The 22,738-nt window shown below is 41.0% G+C and overlaps 1 protein-coding gene across 2 annotated transcripts in view; it reads left to right on the top strand.

Moving 5' to 3' along the window:
• cygb (cytoglobin) overlaps window positions 1–16,407 on the top strand; it is a 65,875-nt gene extending 49,468 nt beyond the window's left edge. For both annotated transcript variants that reach the window (XM_008104367.3, XM_016991325.2), the window contains exon 4: window positions 13,878–16,407. In XM_008104367.3, the coding sequence (XP_008102574.1) occupies window positions 13,878–13,929 (52 nt within the window). In that variant the 3' untranslated portion in view covers window positions 13,930–16,407. The remainder of the gene's footprint in view (window positions 1–13,877) is intronic.
• The last annotated feature ends 6,331 nt before the right edge of the window (window positions 16,408–22,738 follow it).

The raw sequence follows: 22,738 nt of genomic DNA, 5'->3' as shown, positions 1-22,738 counted from the left end.
TGCGTACAAACCGAACAAGCTGAGATAAAGCTCTTGTCTAGAGGTTTCCTCAAGATCTCAGTTGTACCCCTTCTGATTCACTGGTGTCTTCATCACTGGTTATAAAGGGACAAAACCTATTAGAAATTGGTGCAACTGGTAGCTTCCCAGTTAGTGACTGAACCCAGGACTTTTGCCAGAACCTGGAGATAGATTTCAGCATCGCGGATAGCTTCTTTCAAGTTCATACTAAAACCTGGAAGGTAGTCATTCTCCCACTAATATAGAAGCTCCTGGGGCTAAACATATAAACTGCTTAAAAACACACCAATCCTCTAATTATGATCAAGTAAACCATTGCTTTATTGTAATTAGGAAAATTAGTGCACATTTCTGTCCTAGGTTGTTTGGTCTCAGAAATCAAAGACTCCATTCTTATTGCTTTGTCTCCCCCCCCCCCCCCAAAGCTCTGTTCCTTTAAGTAGGATTTTTTTTGTTTAGTATATTGCTGCTTTTACATTTAGCCTATGGACACATTTTTAAATTTCATTTTAATTTTAGCCCTTTGAGCTCTAGCCTCTGCTCTGTGATATCCTCACAATGGTAGTCTGATTAATGAGGAGACACTCCAGGGAACATGCACATTATATGAGTAAATACATAAAAGTGGTTATTTCTCTTATTCACAGAAACCGCTGCAGAATCTCATAATATTTCATTTTTATAACATTTAATCTCCCACTCTCCAGTTCAAATTCTCAGGAAGGTATAAAATAAACAATACAAAGGAAAAAAGTAATTTTGTGAAAGAAGTTGGTAGCTATTGAATTCATGATTTCTGTACTTCATGATGTGTGGCATTTGAGGAAAAGACAGACAGAAATTTACTTTTCTTTTCTTACATTTACTTCTCTCAATATTTTAAGGCTGTACACTAATATTTACCTTTTAAAAACAATGTGATTAGGTTTTCATATTGATCTCATCAGCCTAGAGACCCTGTATACCAGAGTTGAGCAAAATGAACCCCAAGACTTGCATGTGCCACCCCAACATCTTTTTGTGCCTTCTGTACTTTTCATGATTTGCCAGGAAAAATGGGAGTGGAGATACCCCAGCCCCTATTCCCCTTGAGGCCTCTAAGAGTTCTATGTTTTGGTCAGCTCTTCACCCCACAGTAAACCTGGACGTGGCTGCCAACTCAATGTGAGAGCATTGTTTGCTACTGTCACTCTGGATGGACAACTCCTTTTACGCCCGTTTTAGAGCCTCTTCCCTCAATTAATGGGCAGGGACATTTCCGTGAGTGGCAATGCTTATTTTCTGGTATATCTTTAATTTTTATAGAAGCTGGGGATTCCAGAAAGAAATAATAGTGAAGTGACTGATTAAAATGTAGCTATGTGATTATAGCCCACGGCCTGATATATTGTGCAGCAATTTCCACTGGGTCCCTATGCTTGCAATCTTTGTCTTGCTCTGATGATATTCTACATATCAAAGGATTAAAAAAATCAAACAAAAGAAGTGGAGAATAAAAAAAAAACCCACAAGCAATGGATCCAAAGACAAAATACAACAGCAGTCTAGGGAAATTATTGGCAAAGCAAAACAAAATAGGAGTTTACTATATATACCCATGTATGAGTCAAGAGCTCTTTTGTAGGCTAACATTATCAATTTTGATGTGATTCATAGATAGGTCAAGGATCATTCCACAGAGAGGGGAAAGCCAGCCCAAGCCACTGCCATTTTCCTCTCCAGACATTCAAAAAGGCTGTTTCTCACTCTACACAGAGGAGTAAATGATTCCTTTTTTGATAAAAGTTAAGGTACAATGTTCTCGATAAAGGAACCCTTGTCTTTTCTGATTAGAATGGCAGAAGATGAGAGTTTAGCATCTCCTGGAAGAATCCATAAGAAGCACCAACTCACTCTACTCTCTTGACATTCCTTTGAGGAAAACATCAGAGTCCTGCTGCTGCCACTATTTTCCCACCAGGCCTTCAAAAAGGCCAGAATCAGTGTCATAATGGAGAGATTAGGGTGGGTCAATGCATGTAGGTTCTCCCAGGATGGACTAAGGTCTTTCCTTTCACTTCTCTACTCAGTGTGAGAGCATTGGAATGATGCTCCTATTGCACCTAGTTCTGTCCTCAATTTTCAGGATATCCAAAAGGTCCCCATGAAGGAAAAATCAGACAATAATGTATAAATATTTTAGGACTCTTCCCAGGCCAAATACTTTTGGTACAAACTATTAGCCTAAGGCAAAGGTGGGAGATTTGATAAATAACAACCTGCTAACCAATAGCCCTCTCCAACCATTTCTTTCTCTCTCTGATATTATAGTCAGCCCTTCACATTTGCTATGGTTAAGGGTGTACAAAAGGGAGAAAAACAAACCCTATTTTGAAACCTGACTTTTTTCTAGGAATCTTTAGGTCCTTCAGTATGAATCTATGGTCAATGTCTAGCATAGGTTGACCACAGAATCACACCAGTGGACCTAAAGGTTCTTAGAAAGACTATATTAATGAAATCTGCAAATAATCAAATTACAAATTTAAGCTTACAAATGTAGAGGGTTGTCTATATTTAACAACAGAGTCTCTGCACCCTTACCGCCTCTAGCTTTCACAGACATTGTAGGAATCCAGTGATGAAAACAAATTAAGAAATGATTTCTTATTTTGTTCTCCTTCTCTCTCCCATGTGTCAATGATCTTCTCTTCTCCAAATGCAGTAACAGATTGTACAGCCAAAACAAGTGAGTCAACAAAAATACTGTGAAGGAAGCTTCAGGGGAGCAGGAGGGACTGTGTAGCACAATAACCACCCAGCTGAACCTGAATTCTTCATGTCTTCCTGTAACCCCAAAGGGAAAAGTATTTCTATATACTGATTAGGTTTAACATGCAGACCCAGTCCTTGGGGTACTCTCACCACATCCTGTGGACACTTTCAACACAAGACGGAAAGATATTAACATGAAAAGCGCTCTCAAATGACTATGGGCAGGATATTTTCATGTATGGGAACAAGAAGGCTCCAGGGAGCCTGTGTTAGGATAGAAAATTGTTCCCACATAAACCACTGGTTTGAATCCAACTTGGATCTATGGGCTGAAGGTCAATTCACATCACATACTATCATGTATTATCATCCCACAATATTATTCATTCATTGCAATACAGTTTGCATACACAACATCCTGCCAGAATTCTGGCAAGGCTGTGCTTATTGAAGCATCATCTCCACTGTGGTCCTCCAATTTCTAAAAAAAGAAAGTGGGATTATGGGAATCTGCAGATAAGCAATGAGTATTCATAAGTAAGGTAGGCAAGCACTGTAATCTGAGGTTAAACTGATGGCATTCCTTCCTGAGAACGAGTAAAAAGATAACACGAACTCCTTGCTGAGTCCTTCATATCTCTTTTTGTATGTGCTGAGGGGTTGAGATAGTTGGCCATGCCATTCCATTCCCTCCCTTTCAATCATCTTATGTAGATCTGTCCACAGTGCTCCTCATAATTGATGATCCAGGGCCAGGGGTCTAGTGCAGTGCTTTTGCTTTAGAAGAGTTTTCTTTGTCAGGGATGTCCTGGGCCTTAACATTCCTGATGAAGGATATTCTATCATACAAAAACAAATGGCTTGTTTTAAATCAAGTATCTGGGTCATTGTCATTACTGCAGTTGTACCCTGTAATTCGATGGGTAGGTTGCAGTTTGACATGACTTTACTGCCAGGTTTCAATGCTGCGGCGTCATGGGTGTGCTACTTTTAACAAGATTTTTAATTTTCTCTGCCAAACTACAAATCACAGGGTTCTATTGCACTGAGCCAGTTAAAGCAGAGTCAACCTGCATGAATTCCATAGTGTGCTGCTGCTCAGTCGCATGGTCATTTCCGACTCTTCGTGACCTCATGAACCAGTCCACGCCAGAGCTCCCTGTCGGCCGTTGCCGCCCCCAGTTGCTTCAAGGTCAAGCCAGTCACTTCAAGGATACCATACATCCATCTCACCCTTGGTCGACCTCTCTTCCTTTTTCCTTCCATTTTCCCCAGCATCATGATCTTTTCCAAACTTTCCTGTCTCCTCATGATGTGGCCAAAATACTTCAACTTTGCCTCTAATATCCTTCCCTCCAGTGAGCAGCCAGGCTTTATTTCCTGAATGATTGACTGGTTGGATCTTCTTGCGGTCCAAGGCACTCTCAGGATTTTCCTCCAGCCCCAAAGTTCAAAAGCGTCTATCTTCCTTCGCTCAGCCTTCTTTATGGTCCAGCTCTCGCAACCATAAGTTACTATGGGGAATACCATTGCCTTGACTATGCGGATCTTTGTTGCCAGTGTGATGTCTCTGCTCTTCACTATTTTATCAAGATTGGCCATTGCTCTCCTCCCAAGAAGTACTTGTAAAGTGCTGTTAAAATTCAGATTAAAAATTAGAGTGGGTGAGTAGCATGGAAACCATCTGCCACCATTAGTGCACAAAAAAATCAGTAGATGGTAGAATTCTTAAGTTGAGGGCAATCTCCCCATTTTGCCCTCCATGTAGCTGCAATTTTAACCCACAGGAAACTGAAGATTTCAGCTTGCCTACATCCCCCATACACACACACACACACACACTCTGTGTGTCAAAGTATGATTGTTTGATCCACAAAGGCTCCTACATAGCTTGATGGGTCTGGACCAAACTTGGCACACCTACTCTTCATTATCCAATTTAAAATAATGGATGAGTTTAAACTTTTTTTTTAAAAAAAACACACACTCATTTGGGCCCAGAGCTGAGAGAAAGTAAAGGAATACAATTGATTGACTTTTGCTAGGTGAAGTGGCCTTCTGTCATGTGACTGGGAAAGAAAGGGGGCAATGTGGATTAGCTGCTGCTATGTGAGGTATGTATGATGGAAAGGAGGGAGGGAGGGAAGGAAGGAAGGAGGGGAAGGAGAGAGAGGAAAGATATGAGGGGAAGAAAATTTGAATTTGAACACAATTTGGGGAGAAAGAAAGAAAAAGTATATTCTCCAACATTTCACAGATTGAAACATAGACACATCTAGCCAAGCAACATCAGAATCTAACCAAGCTGTCAATACGTATTAATGAGGAGGAGCGGAGAAGCACAGAGAGGGTGCAGCAATTTGCTTTTGCCTGAACCTAGTTGGACATGGGGAAGATTCTTCCACTCTTCTCATCTCCCTCCTGTTGAGTTAACTGAGTGCAGATTACCTTTGTTCTTTGAACTCAGCCTACATCAATGGAAGTAAGATGGGGATTAAGGAAAAAAGCACCAAGAGGAAGGGAAAGCAGGCATTTTAAAAGCAGTAGAGAAAGTGGAATGGCAAAGGATTAATTGTACCCCCATACCTACCTATCTTTTGCCTGATTATGAAAATACAGGCTGCTGTGTAAGAACAGGAACAAACCAAAAAGCGCAAAGTTAGGGTGGACTGCAGATAATAAAGAGATTGCAGTGTCCATGAGAATGTCCTGCTCAAGTGCCCCCAGGCTTGTTCTTAGAATGGTATGCTAAAAATAGGAGTTTCTGTCTGACCTGCAAACCCAAATTCTGTGAATTAAACAAAGCATGCAGATTATGTTGCATAAATATACTAATCTGCTGTCTTTATTTAAGATGCAAAACGGTTGCCAAGGAGTAGTGCCGGTGGACAGGAGAGGATGGATAGGATAGATTACAGCAAAAAAGCATATTATACACAAATGCATGTATGAAACCCTGGTGGCCTCTTTCCTCCCAGCCTGTTTTTCTCTGTAACTCTCCCCAGTTGTCTCTTGCACCAGATGTGCAAAAAGGATGTGCAAAAGCCCTAAGGGATGGATTGTCACAGATTCACAGGGAGAGTTTTGGAACAGAACAAGTTCCCCTCCAATTCTCACAATCTAGCAGGGAGAGTCCCAATGATATCTATGTCATCTCTCTTTTTCCAGATGCTTCAAAGTGTCCCAGTTCCTCTTATCTCCTATCACTTTCCTTCTTGATCCCTCAGCTAACTTCAGTTGCCACTCTTCCCAGTAGGATCAGGCAAAAGCAAACTGTTGCTGCCTCTCCGAACTTGTCTGTTCTTCCTCATTAATAACTTTTGCCAATTTGACTACATTGTGATGTTGCTTGGCCACATGTATCCTGGTTTTCATTTGTGAAATATTGCAGGTTACAGAATAAGCTGGCAGAGAAATAACCCAGTGTCAGTCTCCCCTTCTCTACTACAATGGCCTCTTCTAAGAATGTATCTACTGTGTAGAGTTATAACAGTTTGACAAAAGTTTAACTGACATGGTTCTTCCTGTGAAATCATGGAGGTTGGAATTTTGTGAGGCATTTAATTTTCTCTGACAGAGAACTTCAGGTAAAGGTAAAGGTTTTCCTCTGACATTAAGTACAACTCTGGGGGTTGGTGCTCACCTTCATTTCTAAGCCGAAGAGCCGGCATTGTCCGTAGACACCTCCAAGGTCATGTAGCCGGCATGACTGCATGGAGCGCCATTACCTTCTCGCTAGAGCGGTACCTATTGATTTACTCACATTTGCATGTTTTCGAACTGTTAGGTTAGCAGAAGCTTGGACCAACAGCGGGAGTTCACCCCACTCTCTGGATTCGAACTGCTGACCTTTTGGTCAGCAAGTTCAGCAGCTCAGCGGTTTAATCCACTGTACCACCGGCAGCTCCAACAGAGGAATTTAGTTCCCCCTAAATTAAATATCCCAGAATTTTGTATGATGAAGTCATGGCAGTTAAAGTTGTGCCAAAGCACTACAATTCTCTATGTGGATGCACTTTGAGGAAGCAGCTTCTGGGATAATATTATGTTTGACTTCATTGCAGCCATTCAGTTTGCCCTTGGAGTTGCTAACTTATAATGCACTTAAGCTGTACAGTATTTCACTTGATAAGCAGCAGCATCGTACACTTTGTCACTAAGAGAGAACTTCCCACTCATAGATGCCTATCATTTAGTTTGAACTGCCCTTTCAAACACCATTATATTTCATCCTTTGTATGGAAGCTTGCTGCTTGGAATCACATCAAAAACTTCTTTAATGAATGTATCAATGAAACAACATATCTGATTGAGAAGGATGGTTCAAATGCCCTCTGGCTTATCATCAGAATGGTATGCTAGAAATTGCAGCTTCTTTCTGACTGGCAGACCCAAGCTCAATCAATTCAACAAAGACAATGATTGCAGAGAATGGGATGAAATGAAGCCAGAGCTGAAAATACTTAATCTATAGGCAATAGGGAAGCAAAAGCTCAGACAAAAGAAAGATATTAGGGAACACTAGATTTGTGTTTCTACCTCTGCTGCCCCCTCTAAGCTCAGATTTGCTTATGCGACAAAAAATGTTTGGTTAACATTTTCAACAAATTTGACTATGGAAACCTATGGTTCTGTGAAAATTTCCATATTGGTTTCATGGTCCCTGTTACTGTCTCACAGAACAGAAGCTATTGCACATGTGTACTGATTATGGGCTTTGCAGATACACAGTTGGTTCACTGAAGCAAAAGAATAGTAGATTAAAAAGGCTTTTGGTACGGAGTTTTTCTTATGTTCTTAAGCAGTGTCATGATGGGAAGCAGAAAACAGCACTAAACCCTGTTTAGAGCAGGTCAGTTATATGCATTGTCTAACTGCTGCTGACTTGCATTTGCAAACCAGTTGAAATTTGGAACTGTTCATTGTCATACTTTTGAGTTTGCCTCTCTGATATAGGCAATTCTAAATGGCTTCTATTTAATCCAGAGTTTGGAAGTGAATGTCCTTCCTCTTCAACTCCTTTCTGTAAGGAATGCATCATAAAAATGTACTGCCCAGCTGCTTGGAATATCAACTGAGCAACAACATGGTCTTGTGTGATCTGATATAGTAGGTGTGCTGGAGTGATTACAAAAACACATATAGCATGGCTGCCATTTTACAAGATTGGAGAAAATGTTAACTGTCGAATGCATGCCCCAAGGCAGGTTTTGCACCCTATCATTTTTTTATTTCTCTTTAAAATAAAACTTGTGTGTGTGTGTGTGTGTGTGCGTCTGTATAGGGCAATTTTATGCTTGGTCCCCACCTGTTTTAGGCTCAATTGTGTTTTTAAAATATATTTTAGAACATTTTTCAATAATGTTTGGTAGGAGCAGCAGTGGACAACTCTCCAAGGTTCTGATGATATTAATGCAATTCCATCCCCTTAAAATCACTAAACCTAGTTGCTAGTTAGTGTTACAGTAGAGTCTCACTTATCCAAGCCTCGCTTATCCAAGTTTCTGGATAATCCAAGCCATTTCTGTAGTCAATGTTTTCAATATATCGTGATATTTTGGTGCTAAATTTGTAAATACAGTAATTACAACATAACATTACTGTGTATTGAACTGCTTTTTCTGTCAAATTTGTTGTAAAACATTGTGTTTTGGTGCTTAATTTGTAAAATCATTACCTAATTTGATGTTTAATAGGCTTTTCCTTACTCCCTCCTTATTATCCAAGATATTCGCTTATCCAAGCTTCTGCCGGCCCGTTTAGCTTGGATAAGTGAGACTCTACTGTATGTTGAGAGTTAATTCTTTATGGACTTCATCATGGGATGAATGCCATACCACATCCTTTCATCCCTCTTAAACACTCTGCTTATCAGTGGCCAAATCCTATGTAAACAATAAGCTTCTTCTGAATTTTGAGTTGTCTCTTGGGAAGCTATAAATTGATTACCATCTCATAATAATGAACAGTCATTTATTTCTGCTCCATGGCTCAGCTAGATAATAAAGTGATGACAGTGAATTTCTAGGAATTTGGGGAGATTCTTGGAGATGAAGGAAAAGAGCTAGATGGTCCTGCATAGAGATGTCATTACACAAATGTGTCAAGGTTGAATTGCTTTCACTGCTGGAATTTCAGAATCCCAACAGACTGTCTGCTAAATGGTGTAGATCAGTGTTTCCCAAATGCTGATCTCCCAGGTATTTTGTATTTCAGTTTTCAGAACCACTGATCATTGGCCAAGGCAGCTGAGGCTTCTGGGAGTTGAAGTCCAAAACACCTGGAGGACTAGAATTTGGACAAGTGTAGATAAAATTAAGCTAGACGAATCCAGTGATTCATCACTATGATTAAACACTGATCTAGTGGTTCTGTGGGCCACCATGCATAAGATGATAGGCGACATGAAGAAAGTCTATCTTCTTTGTCCCTGATCTCAACATGGTGTTGTTGTTGTTGTTGTTTATTCGTTCAGTCGCTTCCGACTCTTCATGACCTCATGGACCAGCCCACTCCAGAACACCCTGTCGGCCATCGCCACCTTCAAGGTCAAGCCAATCACTTCAAGAATACCATCCATCCATCTTGCCCTTGATCGCCCCCTCTTCTTTTTTCCTTCCATTTTCCACAGCATCATTATCTTCTCCAAGCTTTCCTATCTTTTCATCATGTCGCCAAAGTACTTCAGCTTTGCCTCTAATATCCTTCCCTCCGCTGAGCAGCTGGGCATTATTTCCTGAAGTATGGACTGGTTGGATCTTCTTGTGGTCCAAGGCACTCTCAAGATTTTCCTCCAACACCAAAGTTCAAAAGCATCTATCTTCCTTCACTCAGCCTTCCTTATGGTCCAACTCTTGCATCCATAGGTTACTACGGGGAATGCCATTGCTTTAACTATGTGGACCTTCATTGCCAGTGTGATGTCTCTACTCTTCACTATTTTATCGAGATTGCTCATTGCTCTTCCCCCAAGAAGCAAATGTCTTCTGATTTCCTGTCTGCAGTCTGTGTCTGCAGTAATCTTTGCACCTAGAAATACAAAGTCTGTCACTGCCTCCATGTTTTCTCCCTCTATTTGCCGGTTATCAGTCAGTCTGTTTGCCATAATCTTGGTTTTCTTGATGTTTAACTGCAACCCAGCTTTTGCACTTTCTTCTTTCACCTTAGTTAGAAGGCTCCTCGGCTCCTCCTCACTTTCAGCCATCAGAGTAGTTACCACCCAAGACAGGAAGGTCATGGCAGAGAGGCCAGACTAAATATGATCCCTGGGGAAGGTAATGACAACCCACCCCAGTATTCATGCCATGAAAACTAAATGGACCAGTACAACCAGAGATATGTCAGTATACCATCAGAAGGTGGGGCTCCCAGGTCGGAAGATGGTTAAAATGCTACTAGGGAGGAGCATAGGACTAGTCCAACTAGCCCCAGATGTGATAAAGCAGTTAGCTCAAATTCGAAAGGAAGGCTAACGGCCGATAGTGCCGGCAACATGGTGACAGTGCTTAATTTATTCTCTCAAGTATTAACAGCTATCTTCTGCTGATTATGAATGGATGAGTCCAAGTGCCTTATCTGGTTCAAATAGGTATGCAATTTCATATCTGGACTGGGACCTTTGGAGCTACAATTGTTGAACCAAATCTGTAACCAGTATAACCAGCCATGATTTCATCAGTCAAGTGCAACATTACATTTGGCCTGGATTTTCTTTTTCCGGTTGTCTTATCAAATAAGAGAGAGATGTACTGTCGTAATACTAAGAAAGAAATGTGAGCTGCTCTTATCTATCTTTTCTTCATCTGCTCAGGGTGATATGGTTTATCTGAGAAGCTCTTAATATAAAATGATTTTTCCAGTTAATATAAATTCTATCAGCCAAGACCAAAATTAATGCTCTGGTGTTTGATGACGAATCGATTCAGGAATGGGTAGTGGAAAGGACATTGAATGCTGCAGGAAAGAAATATATATTTATCTATATTAAATATCTACTTTTCAAGCTCATCTTCTGATATAATCCTGCAAAAACAAGGGGGAAAATGAACCGGGGTGGGGGTGGGAGCGGGAGGACTGGGGAATTAAATGACTGGTTTCTTGCTCTGCCCTCCTGCGTAGGGGAAGCTGGTTAATGACTAGAAATTACACATCTTCTCATTTCACAGAGAGATGGAGCATGGAAAATTCCATTTCTTCCCCTGTGAAAACCCTTGCCAACAGTCCCCATGGGATCCCAGAGCCTCTAAATATAATACAATCACCAACCTGCAGTTTTAAATTAACTTGATGCGTTCCTAAAGCCTCCCCCACCCGTCTCCCCCCACACTCCTTCCCTTCCCAAAAGGAAATACTCTTTCTAATGCTCCAAATAAACTTGTCAACCCTCTGCAATTACATTGGGTCATTCTAATCTTATTATTTTGAACTAGTCCCGTGAGAGTGTTAAATTATATGGCAAAAGTTCAATGAAATGCAAATGTATTCAGAAAAAAAGTTCAGTGGGATTTATTCCCTGGTAAATGTGCATAGTATAGCATCTCATGAGAACCAAAGTGATGTAGTGGTTTGAGCATTGGACCTAGAACTCTGGAGAACAGGGTTCGACTCTTTCCTCAGCCATGGAAATCCACTGAGCAACCTTGGGCAAGTTACATTTTTCCAGCCTCTGAGGAAGGCAGTGGCAAATCTTCTCTGAATAAAGCTTGCCTAATAGCAATAGCATCTTAGTGTTAAATCTAAAGAATGACACTGAAGGCATTTTAGTTATATTGCATTAATTTTGCAAATAAAATAACAATACCAATGAATTTCATAGAAATTATAAACACTTCAGCAAAGAAAAAAATCTGAACAAACCTGCTGCCTTGAAAACCATAACACATATACCTTCTCTCATTTATCAGTGTGTCTTATGAATTTACATCAGTGATTCCCAAAGTGGGCGCTACTGCCCCCTGGTGGGCGCTGCAGTGATCCCGGGGGGCAGTGATGGCCATAAGTGCATTTGGGGGCGATGAATAACTGTATTACCGTTCTATTCTGAGTTCAAAAAATAGTTTCATAATTTCAAACATCAATGTTTCTAATGTACACCTTTCTTTACTATATTTTACAAAAAAGGTAGAAACATTAATACATATATCTTTCTGTTTAATTGCTTTTAAAATTAAAAAATAATTTCCAGGGGGCGCCGAGAAATATTTTTTCTGGAAAGGGGGCAGTAGGCCAAATAAGTTTGGGAATCACTGATTTACATTATTGTTTTGTTTTCATTTTATTTAGTTCCAGGAATTTATCACTGATTCCTAGATTTCCCTGAATTTCTTCCTGAACCTAGATGAGTTGCCTCACTGGGGTGTTGCGTGGTTTCTGAGCTGTATGGTTGTGTTCTAGCAGCATTTTGGAGTTCAGTGCCACCTATCTGCGGATGACACCCAACTCTACTAGTCCTTTCCACCTAAAGCCAAGAAAGCTGTCCTGACTTGTGCACCAACTGCGCCCATTCCTTGAGAAGCCAGGCACATATGCAGGTTTTTTTGTTTTGTTTTTTCGTGTCAGGAGCAACCTGAGTCGCTTCTGGTGCGAGAGAATTGGCCGTCTGCAAGGACGTTGCCCAGGGGACGCCCGGATGTTTTGATGTTTTACCATCCTTGTGGGAGGCTTCTCTCATGTCCCCGCATGGAGCTGGAGCTGATAGAGGGAGCTCATCCGCGCTCTCCCTAGGTGGGATTCGAACCTGGCAGCTTTCAGGTCAGCAATGCAACCTTCAAGTCAGAAGGCTTTACCCCGCTACGCCACCGGGGGCTACATATACAGGTAAAACATCTGGAGAAAATGCTGCTAGAACATGGCTATAAAGCCCAGAAACCACACAACATCGCAGTGATTCCAGCCATGAAAGCCTTCGACAATACAGTTGCCTCATTGTTTCCATTATTCATGAACATCCTGTGTGATACAGTGTCAAGAGTGCTAGACTTCAACATCATGATCTGGTGATCTAGGGACACTTAGATAGATCTACCCTACCCTAACTGGATTCAGAAACTGGAATATATGGCAATGTAGATGGGGCCTTACTGTCTCTTGGCCAACTACCTCACAAAACAATTGTGAAGATGAGACTAGGTTAGGGTTGAAATGATTGGAGGAAGACTGGGATTGAAAATGCAATACATAATATTGCCCAAATATGTCTACAAAATCAGTGCTGCATTACTAATACTGTCGTCCTTTGCATGTTTACCAAGAAGATGATGCTTATCTGGGAATAAGTCCTGCAAACCTTAGGTAAAGGTAAAGGTTTACCCTGACATTAAGTCTAGTCATGTCTGACTCTGGGGGTTGGTGCTTATCTCCATTTCTAAGCCGAAGAGCCAGCGTTGTCCAAAGACACCTCTAAGGTAATGTGGCTGGCATGACTGCATGGAGCTCTGTGCCCTCCTGCCAGAATGGCACCTATTGATCTCCTCACATTTGCATGTTTTCGAACTGCTAGGTTGGCAGAAGCTGGGCCTAACAGCAGGAGCTCACCCCACTCCCTAGATTCGAACCACCAACCTTTCAGTCAGCAAGTTCAGCAGCTCAGCAGTTTAACCCTCTGTGCCACCTAAGTACAAAACTTAGGTTAGATAAACTGAAAAGATGATAGATAGATAGATAGATAGATAGATAGATAGATAGATAGATAGATAGATAGATAGACAGACAGACAGACAGACAGACAGACAGACAGACAGACAGACAGACAGACAGATCTTGTATATGCAGCCCTGTGAGTCCAGTAGGTGTGCTTTTTCCACAGTGGATGAGCAATCTTTCCGGTTTTGTGTAGAGGATGGAGAATTGATGGCCTTGGCAGATGTTTTTGCATGACAGGTTCTATCTTCCTTGACCAATGGCAGTGGGTCTGGCAAGAGTTAATTTTCCAACAGTCACTGGGAAAATGTTGCCAAGAAAACCCCATGATAGGTTCACTTAAGGGTCTTCTTAAATCATCTTGAACCCTGTTGCACAGATGATGGACAATCCATTGACTGGTTGGAAATGCACCAAAGGAATCAGCCTAGTCAGCCGCTTCCTTTGCTTTTCTCTCCCTCCAGGAACCCCCAGGGGACGGCGGTGGCAGCAGCAGCCGGAGCAGCAGCAAAGTGACAGAGCCCTTCCCACAGACCTGAAACGCTGTTTCTCAAAGAGGAATAAACTGGCACCAGAACAAGATAGCACCCAAGAGAACTACATCTGTCTCCTTTAATTATCCCGTGTACATATTAGTGAGTGGAAGTGCTTTATTGTTTCTATAGCTAAGGCCAGCAAAGCTATAGAACACCAGGTGTGCATAAGCACTCTCCCCGAAGTATAGGCAGGCAAATTTAAATCACGTACACTGTGACGGGGGGAGGGAATGTCTTTAATTTCCCCAGGGGGAAAAAGTTAAACCAATCACGACTGTTATAGTTCATACACATGTATAGCTCTGGGGACTTACAGTGTTTGTTTGCCTTGCAGAGGACATTCCATCAAATGACGCTGAGTTTGTTTGTTTCCATCTTTTATACTAAAGTGACAACAGAAAGCTCTAGTATTTGAACTCTGCAAGTACTTTTGTGCCCATATACCACTTATGCGTAACTTTGTGCCCTTGTTTCATTCAAAACACTAGTGATGTGTGTGCATAAGTGCTTGCAGGATCTAGGTCCAGAATTGTATCCGCATGATCCATTCACATCCTTTCAGGATACATCTGATCACAGTAAACTTAGCCTAGATTTTGAAATCTTAACTATGGGTCTGGTTCTATTCTTGTCCATCATTTCCGCTTTTCTCTGCTGTTAACTCCTTTAGCCTGGAGTTTCTCTGGAATTATATCAACAGTGTTTCCAATTCTCACTGTTTTGTCGTGAGTCTTGTATTACAATCTAGTGTTTCCTCCCCTTTACCAATCCAACTCCAGGAGTCATGAGATTACAGGAGAGCCTTTCAAGGAGATTTAGCCAAAGCCTGAATATGTAAAGCAAGTGCAACCAAAAAAACCAAAACAAATGATGTATCGAAAGAATATATCATCAGTATGTGCATTTCTGGACATCTACTGATGCCTAAGATATTATACTCGTGGATATGTGGGTGTGTGGGTACAGTTGAAGCATGAGTTTTAGCTCGTTCTAAAGCTTGGCTTTAAGGCCCACTGAGTTCCATAGGGCTTCCTTATAAAATAAGTGTGTATGAATGAGTCTTTGTTATACATTCAGGTTATGATCCCTATTGGCAGTTATAACTGAGTAATTCTCAACAAACAAAACCACAGAATTGTTAGCTACCACATCTTTAATAGGCACTTGATCTGAAGGAAAAAATATGAAGTTTTTTTTTAAGGGACAGAAATAAGCATTGTTGTTCCAAATGACTGGCTGGATCCACACTGCCATATAATGCAGTCAGAATCCACATTACATGGTCATTGTGGACCCATATAATGAAGTTTAACGGCATTGAATTGCATTTTATGAGTCTACACACTGACCATGTAATGTAGGTTCAGATTGCATTATATGACATTGTAGATCCAGCTTGGGAAATTGCTGCCTCTGAAGGCACAAGAATAGGGATAGTTTTTAAAAATATGGTGGAGTTTTGTTTTTGTTTTTTTTTTAAAAAAATCTTTATCAAATGTACATCAATCAGCTGAAAAAAATGTGTATTTGCATGGCACTTTCAAAAAATTTAAAATAGCATTATTCAAAACCTGTGAACTTAGAGGTTGAGAGCTGAAAGAGATCTAGTATTAAATGATAACCATATACCATAATCTCAAAGTGCTTTAAAATTCATTTTCAAAGCAGAAGAAAACATTATTTTTGGAAGAGAAATTACACACAGAATAACTGAGTAGCCTTTGAAGCAATACTTTGGAATTCAACTTTCCAGTCCCTGTGAGTTTCAGTTCATAACAATTCCTCTTGGCTGCTCTCACTTTTTTAATGATTGTGGGAAAGGCCTGACTGTTATATTTCATTTATATTTCATACGTAGAATCAACTCTCTCTTGCTCGCTTTGTTTTTCTCTCTCAATAACTAAATTGATTTTATTATAAATGAGGAACAGACACGCATAAAAGAAAAACAAATATACTGCACTGTACGTGCATTATTTCTCTGTGGAAAGCCACAGATGGGAAATTAAAAACAGTGGAAGGAAGCAGAGTTTGTACCACCAGAGCGTAGAATTGAGTGGTTAGCAGAAGATGCCGCTCTTTCCTGACTCCCATCCATTTAACTCCATTCTTCCCAAGCCTGTTTTAAATGGTAAGGGTCCCTTGGGGCAGGAAGCTGTTCATTATTTGGATTGTCTGTTAATAGCCATGCACAAAAAAATGGCACTGTGTAAAAAATAAATATTAATACATATTATTTACCTGTGTATTTTATAAAATAGGCTTTTGGTGCTATGAAAAGTGATTTGTGAATGTTTCTTCCTAATCATACTAAATCCTCTTGTTTACTCTCCAACGTACTGGCTGATCCCTATTGTAATTCTCCTCTGTATTATTTGTATGACTTATGTATGCTGTCAATATGCTGTCTTGTGGTTTTCTTTAATCTTTATACATCTGTTCCTTGTTATGAGTGTCACCATTCTGTGTTTGTTGAATCTTAATCTAATACAACAGCATCTAGTAAGATAGAATCACTGAAAGAATGAGGGGGTGTTGGGCTAACAGAGGGCCATTTATTTATCATGTCAGAAGCAAACCAAGGACCCAGGGATATGAAACATATAGCCTTTCAGATATTGGAGTGCAACTCCCATCCTCCTCAAATGGAATGGTCAATGTTCAGTGGTGATGGAAAGTGCGATCCAAAGATATTTCAAGGATCAAAAACATACCTGCACCAGTTCATTAATCCACTTAACATTTGATAAGTGTTTTGTTCATTCACAAGCAAAACTTGATGACTTTAGGGCTTAGAATTTGAGGGGCTGCTTTTGGAAATATGAAGATTTCTCCCATGTAAAGGAGCGGAATTAATATACTGGGAGCTCTACAGTAGCAAGGAGCTTCAGTTCTATTTAATAACTGAGCTCTTTCAGTTTCTTAATATTCTGTCTGAAAACCATAGTGGCAACATAAAGGCACCCTACCTATCTAACTAGAGTCCCGCATGAACATTAAGAGCAAAGGTGCCAAATGAATGCATGGTCATCAACCCCACCATAACATTGTCTGACCATTGCTCGTTATTCTTTTACCCTTTTCTCAAAAACAAAGGCTTTGCTTTGTTATTTAATGGTATTGATACTTATTTCTATACAGCCACATGTGCCCTGTGTTATAAAATGTTACACATAACAATGAATTCATGCTGAGAAGTGGATTATTACAATATACTGGGGGCAACCAGTGGTGGTTAGCTCCTTCCAATCTCATGGCCAGTTGGCCAGTCATCACAGAATATTGCATTCAACCAACATTTAGATGACTCTCTCATAGCATTTAATATTCCTATCCTTCATGTTAATGTAAGACAGAAAATAAGACATAAACCAACTGGTTCCCACCCTCCCTGGGAACTGAAATTCTGGATAGAGATCAATCAGAAATTTCAGCATCCTCAACAAAACCACTCTTTTCTGTTACATTCACAAAATTTAACATATGTGTATAATGGCAGGAACAGCTTCATCTGTTTCATCTTTGCACCAAAGCAAAGTGCAACTCGTGGCTACCCTCCCTGTCCTGTCCCCCTCCCAAAACATGACAAAATACCCTCCATGCCTCATAGACACTATTTAGAGCAAAACATATTTTTTATGTGGAGGATGTGGCAGGGGTGAACTCTTCCACAGTCCTAGGGATGGGGGACTCGTGTGTCCCACTAGCCTCCAACAGCTGCCCACTTCTGCTTCGTATCCTCACATGTGGCATGATGACATTTCTGAACTTAATACATTGGGGGCAAGGAGTTAATTCACAGCCTCCAAATTATACAAATATGTACAAACAAAACTCAAGTCAGCTGGGCAACATCACAGCTTTTTCAGAGGCTTCGCTTCAAATACTGATATTGATCATTAGATAATGGGGAAGCCTGCATTACAGTAAATTTTGCAGCTTTTCTCGTTGTCTCAATTGTGACTGCTCTCCTAAAAACGATCCTTCATCACTTGTCTTTCTGCATGTAGTGCTCTGCCTGTGGAAATCTCATGAAAGCCAGACACAGAAAGGCATTCAACCCAAATCTTCAGATAGAACAAATCCACATTATTCAAAAAGTTGTTTTGCAGATATTTCTGACACATATTTATATTATCATTTGAAGCTGATGACCAAGCTTCTACATACAAGAAGTTACATATCCATCAGATCACCAGAATTGTTGTTCTGATGTCATTGTTGTTTCTTGCAGACACATATGTGCAGAGAGTCTGCAGGAAACAACAATGACATCAGAACAACAATTTGAAAATACCCTTCATTGACATCCCATGTTAACCAAATTAACATTAAACAGAACCATTGTTTCAAAACTGAGAGAACACTTCCTTCTTCCCATCTAATCTTAGTATATGTCCCAAAATTATGAATAGAATCTTTATGTTTGTCTTCCCAGACATATGCACAACTGAATTCAATGGGATTCCTAGTCAAATGGCTACAGAATGATAGCTTTAGTTTCTAAACCAAGTGTTTAACACCATTAGATGGGATGTTGCTACCTTTGGTAGAATAGGTAAAGTAATCTTCCCAACAGACAAAAGGGGTCTAATTGGATGGGCTTGTCAAAAATTAATAGTATGTGGTAGTGGGGGTTTAAGCACTTTCTCCCAGCATAGTAAAACTCAGAGTGTTCTCTCCCCAGCAAATAAAATTTGAAACACATTTCCATTAGTGTCCAAGAAAGATGTGCTGGCCACAGTCCAACCTCGGTATATGCGATATTTCTTTTTTTAACAAAAATAAAAATTATTGAATATGATGGTTTTGTAAGAAGATCCAAAGTGAGAGCAGATTCTCGTTGTAGTTTCCACCTCCCAGGCCCAAGAACCCTGATCATGAAGGATTTGAAATCACAAAATGATACAGTCTAAGCAATTAAAGATGTTTATATGTGTCTTAGAATTAGAGAAATACAGTACTACTCTTGGGGAGTAGAGCTCTCAGAAAGACCATGCCAACATGGATAATATGGCCATGCAGCCTTATGTCTAAATAGGTCTCTGGCTGTCACAAAAGGGCCCTTCTGCACTGACTATATAATGCAGCTTGAAGCTACTCTGAGGCTAGGTTGGCCACAAAACTCATGCAGTTAATATCATGTATCTAAGAGTATACAAAACATTTTAAAAGACTCGGGAAAGTCCATGTTAAGCCAAAAGGAAAAAAAAAGCACTGAAACAGATGCCAGTGTACCCAAATCCAGGACAAAATCAGTTCCACAAAATGTGGAGTGCATTGTAGACACTAGGCTTGCTCAAATAATTCGATTTCCCCGTTACCCGTTATTAATTCGTTATTTTCATTTGTTTTGAAGCAATATACGGCCTTGATTGTCCACACGTCTGGATATCGCGGTTTCGAATCGCGAGAGGCCGTTTTTTCTTATTTCGTCGTTTTTTTCGTTAGGAAAAAAAAGCTTTTGCAAATCACCCAAACTCCCACCATTCAGGCCCTTTCCTTTTGCCCCTCAGCAAAAGGGGCGTCACGGGCTCAGCCAATGGGAGGGGGCGAGGGGGAAGGAGGCCGAGGAGGAGGAGGAAGACGGAGGGGGGAAATGGCCGCCGCCGCCGCCTCGCCTCAGCTCAGGCCTGGTGTCTCTCTGTGAGGCGAGAAGGCGGCGGATGGAGCCGGGAATGGAGAGACCGAGAGAGACAGAGAGGGGCCCGGCGGTGAGGAGGAAGAGGCCCGGGATGCGAGGGGGTGTGGGCCAGGCCCGTCCTCGGCTGCTCCCAGGGAGGGAGGGAGGGAGGACTACGACTCCCAGGGACCCAGATTCGCACCCTCCCTCCCCCCAATACAGGTCTCCATACGACGCTACATGAACTTGAATGGATACTGTGGTTGTGTTGTCGAAAGCTTTCATGGCCGGGATCACACTGTTGTGGTATGTATTCCGGGCTCTATGGCCATGTGCCAGAAGCATTCTCTCCTGACGTTTCACCCACATCTGTGGCAGACATACTCAGAGGTTTTGACGTCTGTGCGAAGCTAGGCAAGTGGGGTTTATATATCTGTGGAAGGTCCAGGGTGGGAGAAAGAACTCTTGTCTGTGGGAGGCAAGTGTGAATGTTGCAATTGGTCACCTTGATTAGCATTGAATAGCCTTGCAGCTTCAAAGCCTGGCTGCTTCCTACCTGGGGAATCCTTTGTTGGGAGGTATTAGCTGGCCCTGATTGTTTCCTGTCTGGAATTCCCATTTTCTGGGTGTTGTTCTTTTACTGTCCTGATTTTAGCTTTTCTGTAGCTAAAAATGCATATAAAATTGATTCTATAGGGAGGATAAATGATTGGATTTCAACTCCTACAGCTTGGCTTTCTCTGCCAATAATGGTACCATACCAAACTAAACCTCCCAAGATTCTGTAGCAGTGAGCCATCTTGGATATTGTAAGGGATTTTATTATTATTATTATTATTATTATTATTATTATTATTATTACTATTATTATTATTATTATTATTATTAGACCTTGCTCCCAGGAAGGTGCCTTCGCTGTGGCTCCCAACTTATCTATCTACCTTTCCACATATTCTCCACATTGTGTGTATGTGTATGTATACATGAGCCCCGATGGCGAAGTGTGTTAAAGCACTGAGCTGCTGAACTTGCAGACCGAAAGGTCCCAGGTTCAAATCCCGGGAGCAGAGTGAGTGTCCGCTGTTAGCTCCAGCTTCTGCCAACCTAGCAGCTTGAAAACATGCCAATGTGAGTAGATCAATAGGTACCGCTGTGGCGGGAAGGTAATGGCACTCCATGTAGTCATGCCGGCCACATGACCTTGGAGGTGTCTATGGACAACACTGGCTCTTGGGCTTAGAAATGGAGATGAGCACCAACCCCGAGAGTCAGACATGACTGAACTTAACATCAAGGGATACCTTTACCTTTACCTATATACACACACACACAAACACACACACACATATGCAGGGACTATATATACACAGTATATATCACACACACACCAATTTAACAAAGTTTCAGCCACAAAAACAAAGTTTCTGAAGTAGAACAATGACTTTCACAGTAAAGACAACCCAATTTAACAGGAAATAAGACTTTCAAACCAGGAACAGATTTCTGCAATTATTAAAAAATGGTTTATTATAAAAGCTATGAAAATTCACCAAAAATCAGAGGATAAGGGAAACGTTCCAAATTTTGGTGAGCTATCAGTGTTAAATGTGTTCTACCACTGTACCAAGTTTGAAGAAGATCACTCAAAAAATGAGGGTGGGAGAGTCCTGTAAAGTCCTCTCCCTCTGTGCTGTTTTTGGGAATTGCGCATGCGCGTCTGCCATTAACGAATTAATTTTGAAGATAACGAATTTTCATTAATTTCGAATTTTTTGGGGGGCAAAATTCGGAAATACCTTCAGAAACGAAACGCTGCCCCCCTCTAGTTTTGAAACGAGTTTAGAATCAAATTTTTCGTGGATCGATCAAGCCTAGTAGACACCCACTCCTGCTGGAGCACAGTAAAGATTCCTGAACAGGGGCTGCCAAAAATGTCCTAAGGGTATGGCTGAGCATCAGGGGGCTGACTGACTCCCTGGGAATTACCTTCACTACTATCACCCCTCCACACACTTTTTTTCTCACTCTATATGCCTCTGGTGCACTGATATGCATCTCTTCAGAAAATGGAAAAATGCAAAGCAGTTTTAAGGCCAGGTTCCATGGTAAATGTGATCACCTTCCTGGCTTCAAGCCAGTCGCAGACGTGCAATTTTATTACCTGTGCCACGAACGAAGTTCTTCCCAAACTGGTTCCATGCTGGATTATAGTGCAGAATCACTCACAGACCAATTCCATGCCTGAATTTGCTTCAGACTGCATGGCCTTCCTTTTATTTTTCTACCAATCCATCACTATTCCTGGAGGTAACCTTTCAGATGCTTTCTGGATGCATCCTGGCCTTCTCGTTCTGTAATTGGCTAACCACTGCAAGCACCTATAACTATACAACCAGACTTCCTTCGGTTTGGTTCGGGGTCCGGTTCAACAAAGTTTTATGTTTCCTCAATCCAAGAACCTGCTAAGAGGAGTGTGTGAATAATCATAGAATCATGAAGTTGGAAGAAACCACAAGGACCATCTAGTCCAACCAACTGCCATTCAAGAACACACAACTAAAGCAGTCTTGAGAGATGGCCATTTAAGGACCACCAAAGGAAAATCTAGACACACAAACCTTTATGAAGTTTAGCTCTATAAAAATAGTAAGCAAATTCTGTCTAATGGTTTGCTGCTTGCTTAATGTTCTAATGCAGCAAGTTTTTCAAGCATTTGGGCTCCAGGCAGCAAAACTGAGGGCAGGAGAACAACTATCGAAATTTATCTATGGGAACATCCCATTGTCATAACCCCCTGTATTGGCCTACAGCTCACATCATCCCAGATGTAAGTGGTGAGAGCTGTAGTTTCAAAAGTCCTAAAGAATCAATTCTAGCATAAGAAGATGAAAAACATGAGGCGGAATTCAGCCCATCCAGTTCATCATGCAAGGATGGGGGGGAAAGATACACAAGGTAAAAAAACAAACAAACAAACAAATCTACTCCAGGTTGTGCATCTGCACCAAATAAAATACAAAATTGGAACCAAACATTTTGGACATACACTAGCACCTATTATGGCATTCCCCCTTCTCTGTTTTTCTTTTTTGCATTTTAAAATGCATTATCCCTTGGTGATTTGTTTTATTCATTAAATATTGCTCTAACAAGATCCAGGAATGAA

The sequence above is a fragment of the Anolis carolinensis genome, chromosome 2 (assembly GCF_035594765.1).
Source record: "Anolis carolinensis isolate JA03-04 chromosome 2, rAnoCar3.1.pri, whole genome shotgun sequence".
Classification (NCBI taxonomy): domain Eukaryota; kingdom Metazoa; phylum Chordata; class Lepidosauria; order Squamata; family Dactyloidae; genus Anolis; species Anolis carolinensis.
This window is presented reverse-complemented; position numbering and strand designations above follow the sequence as displayed.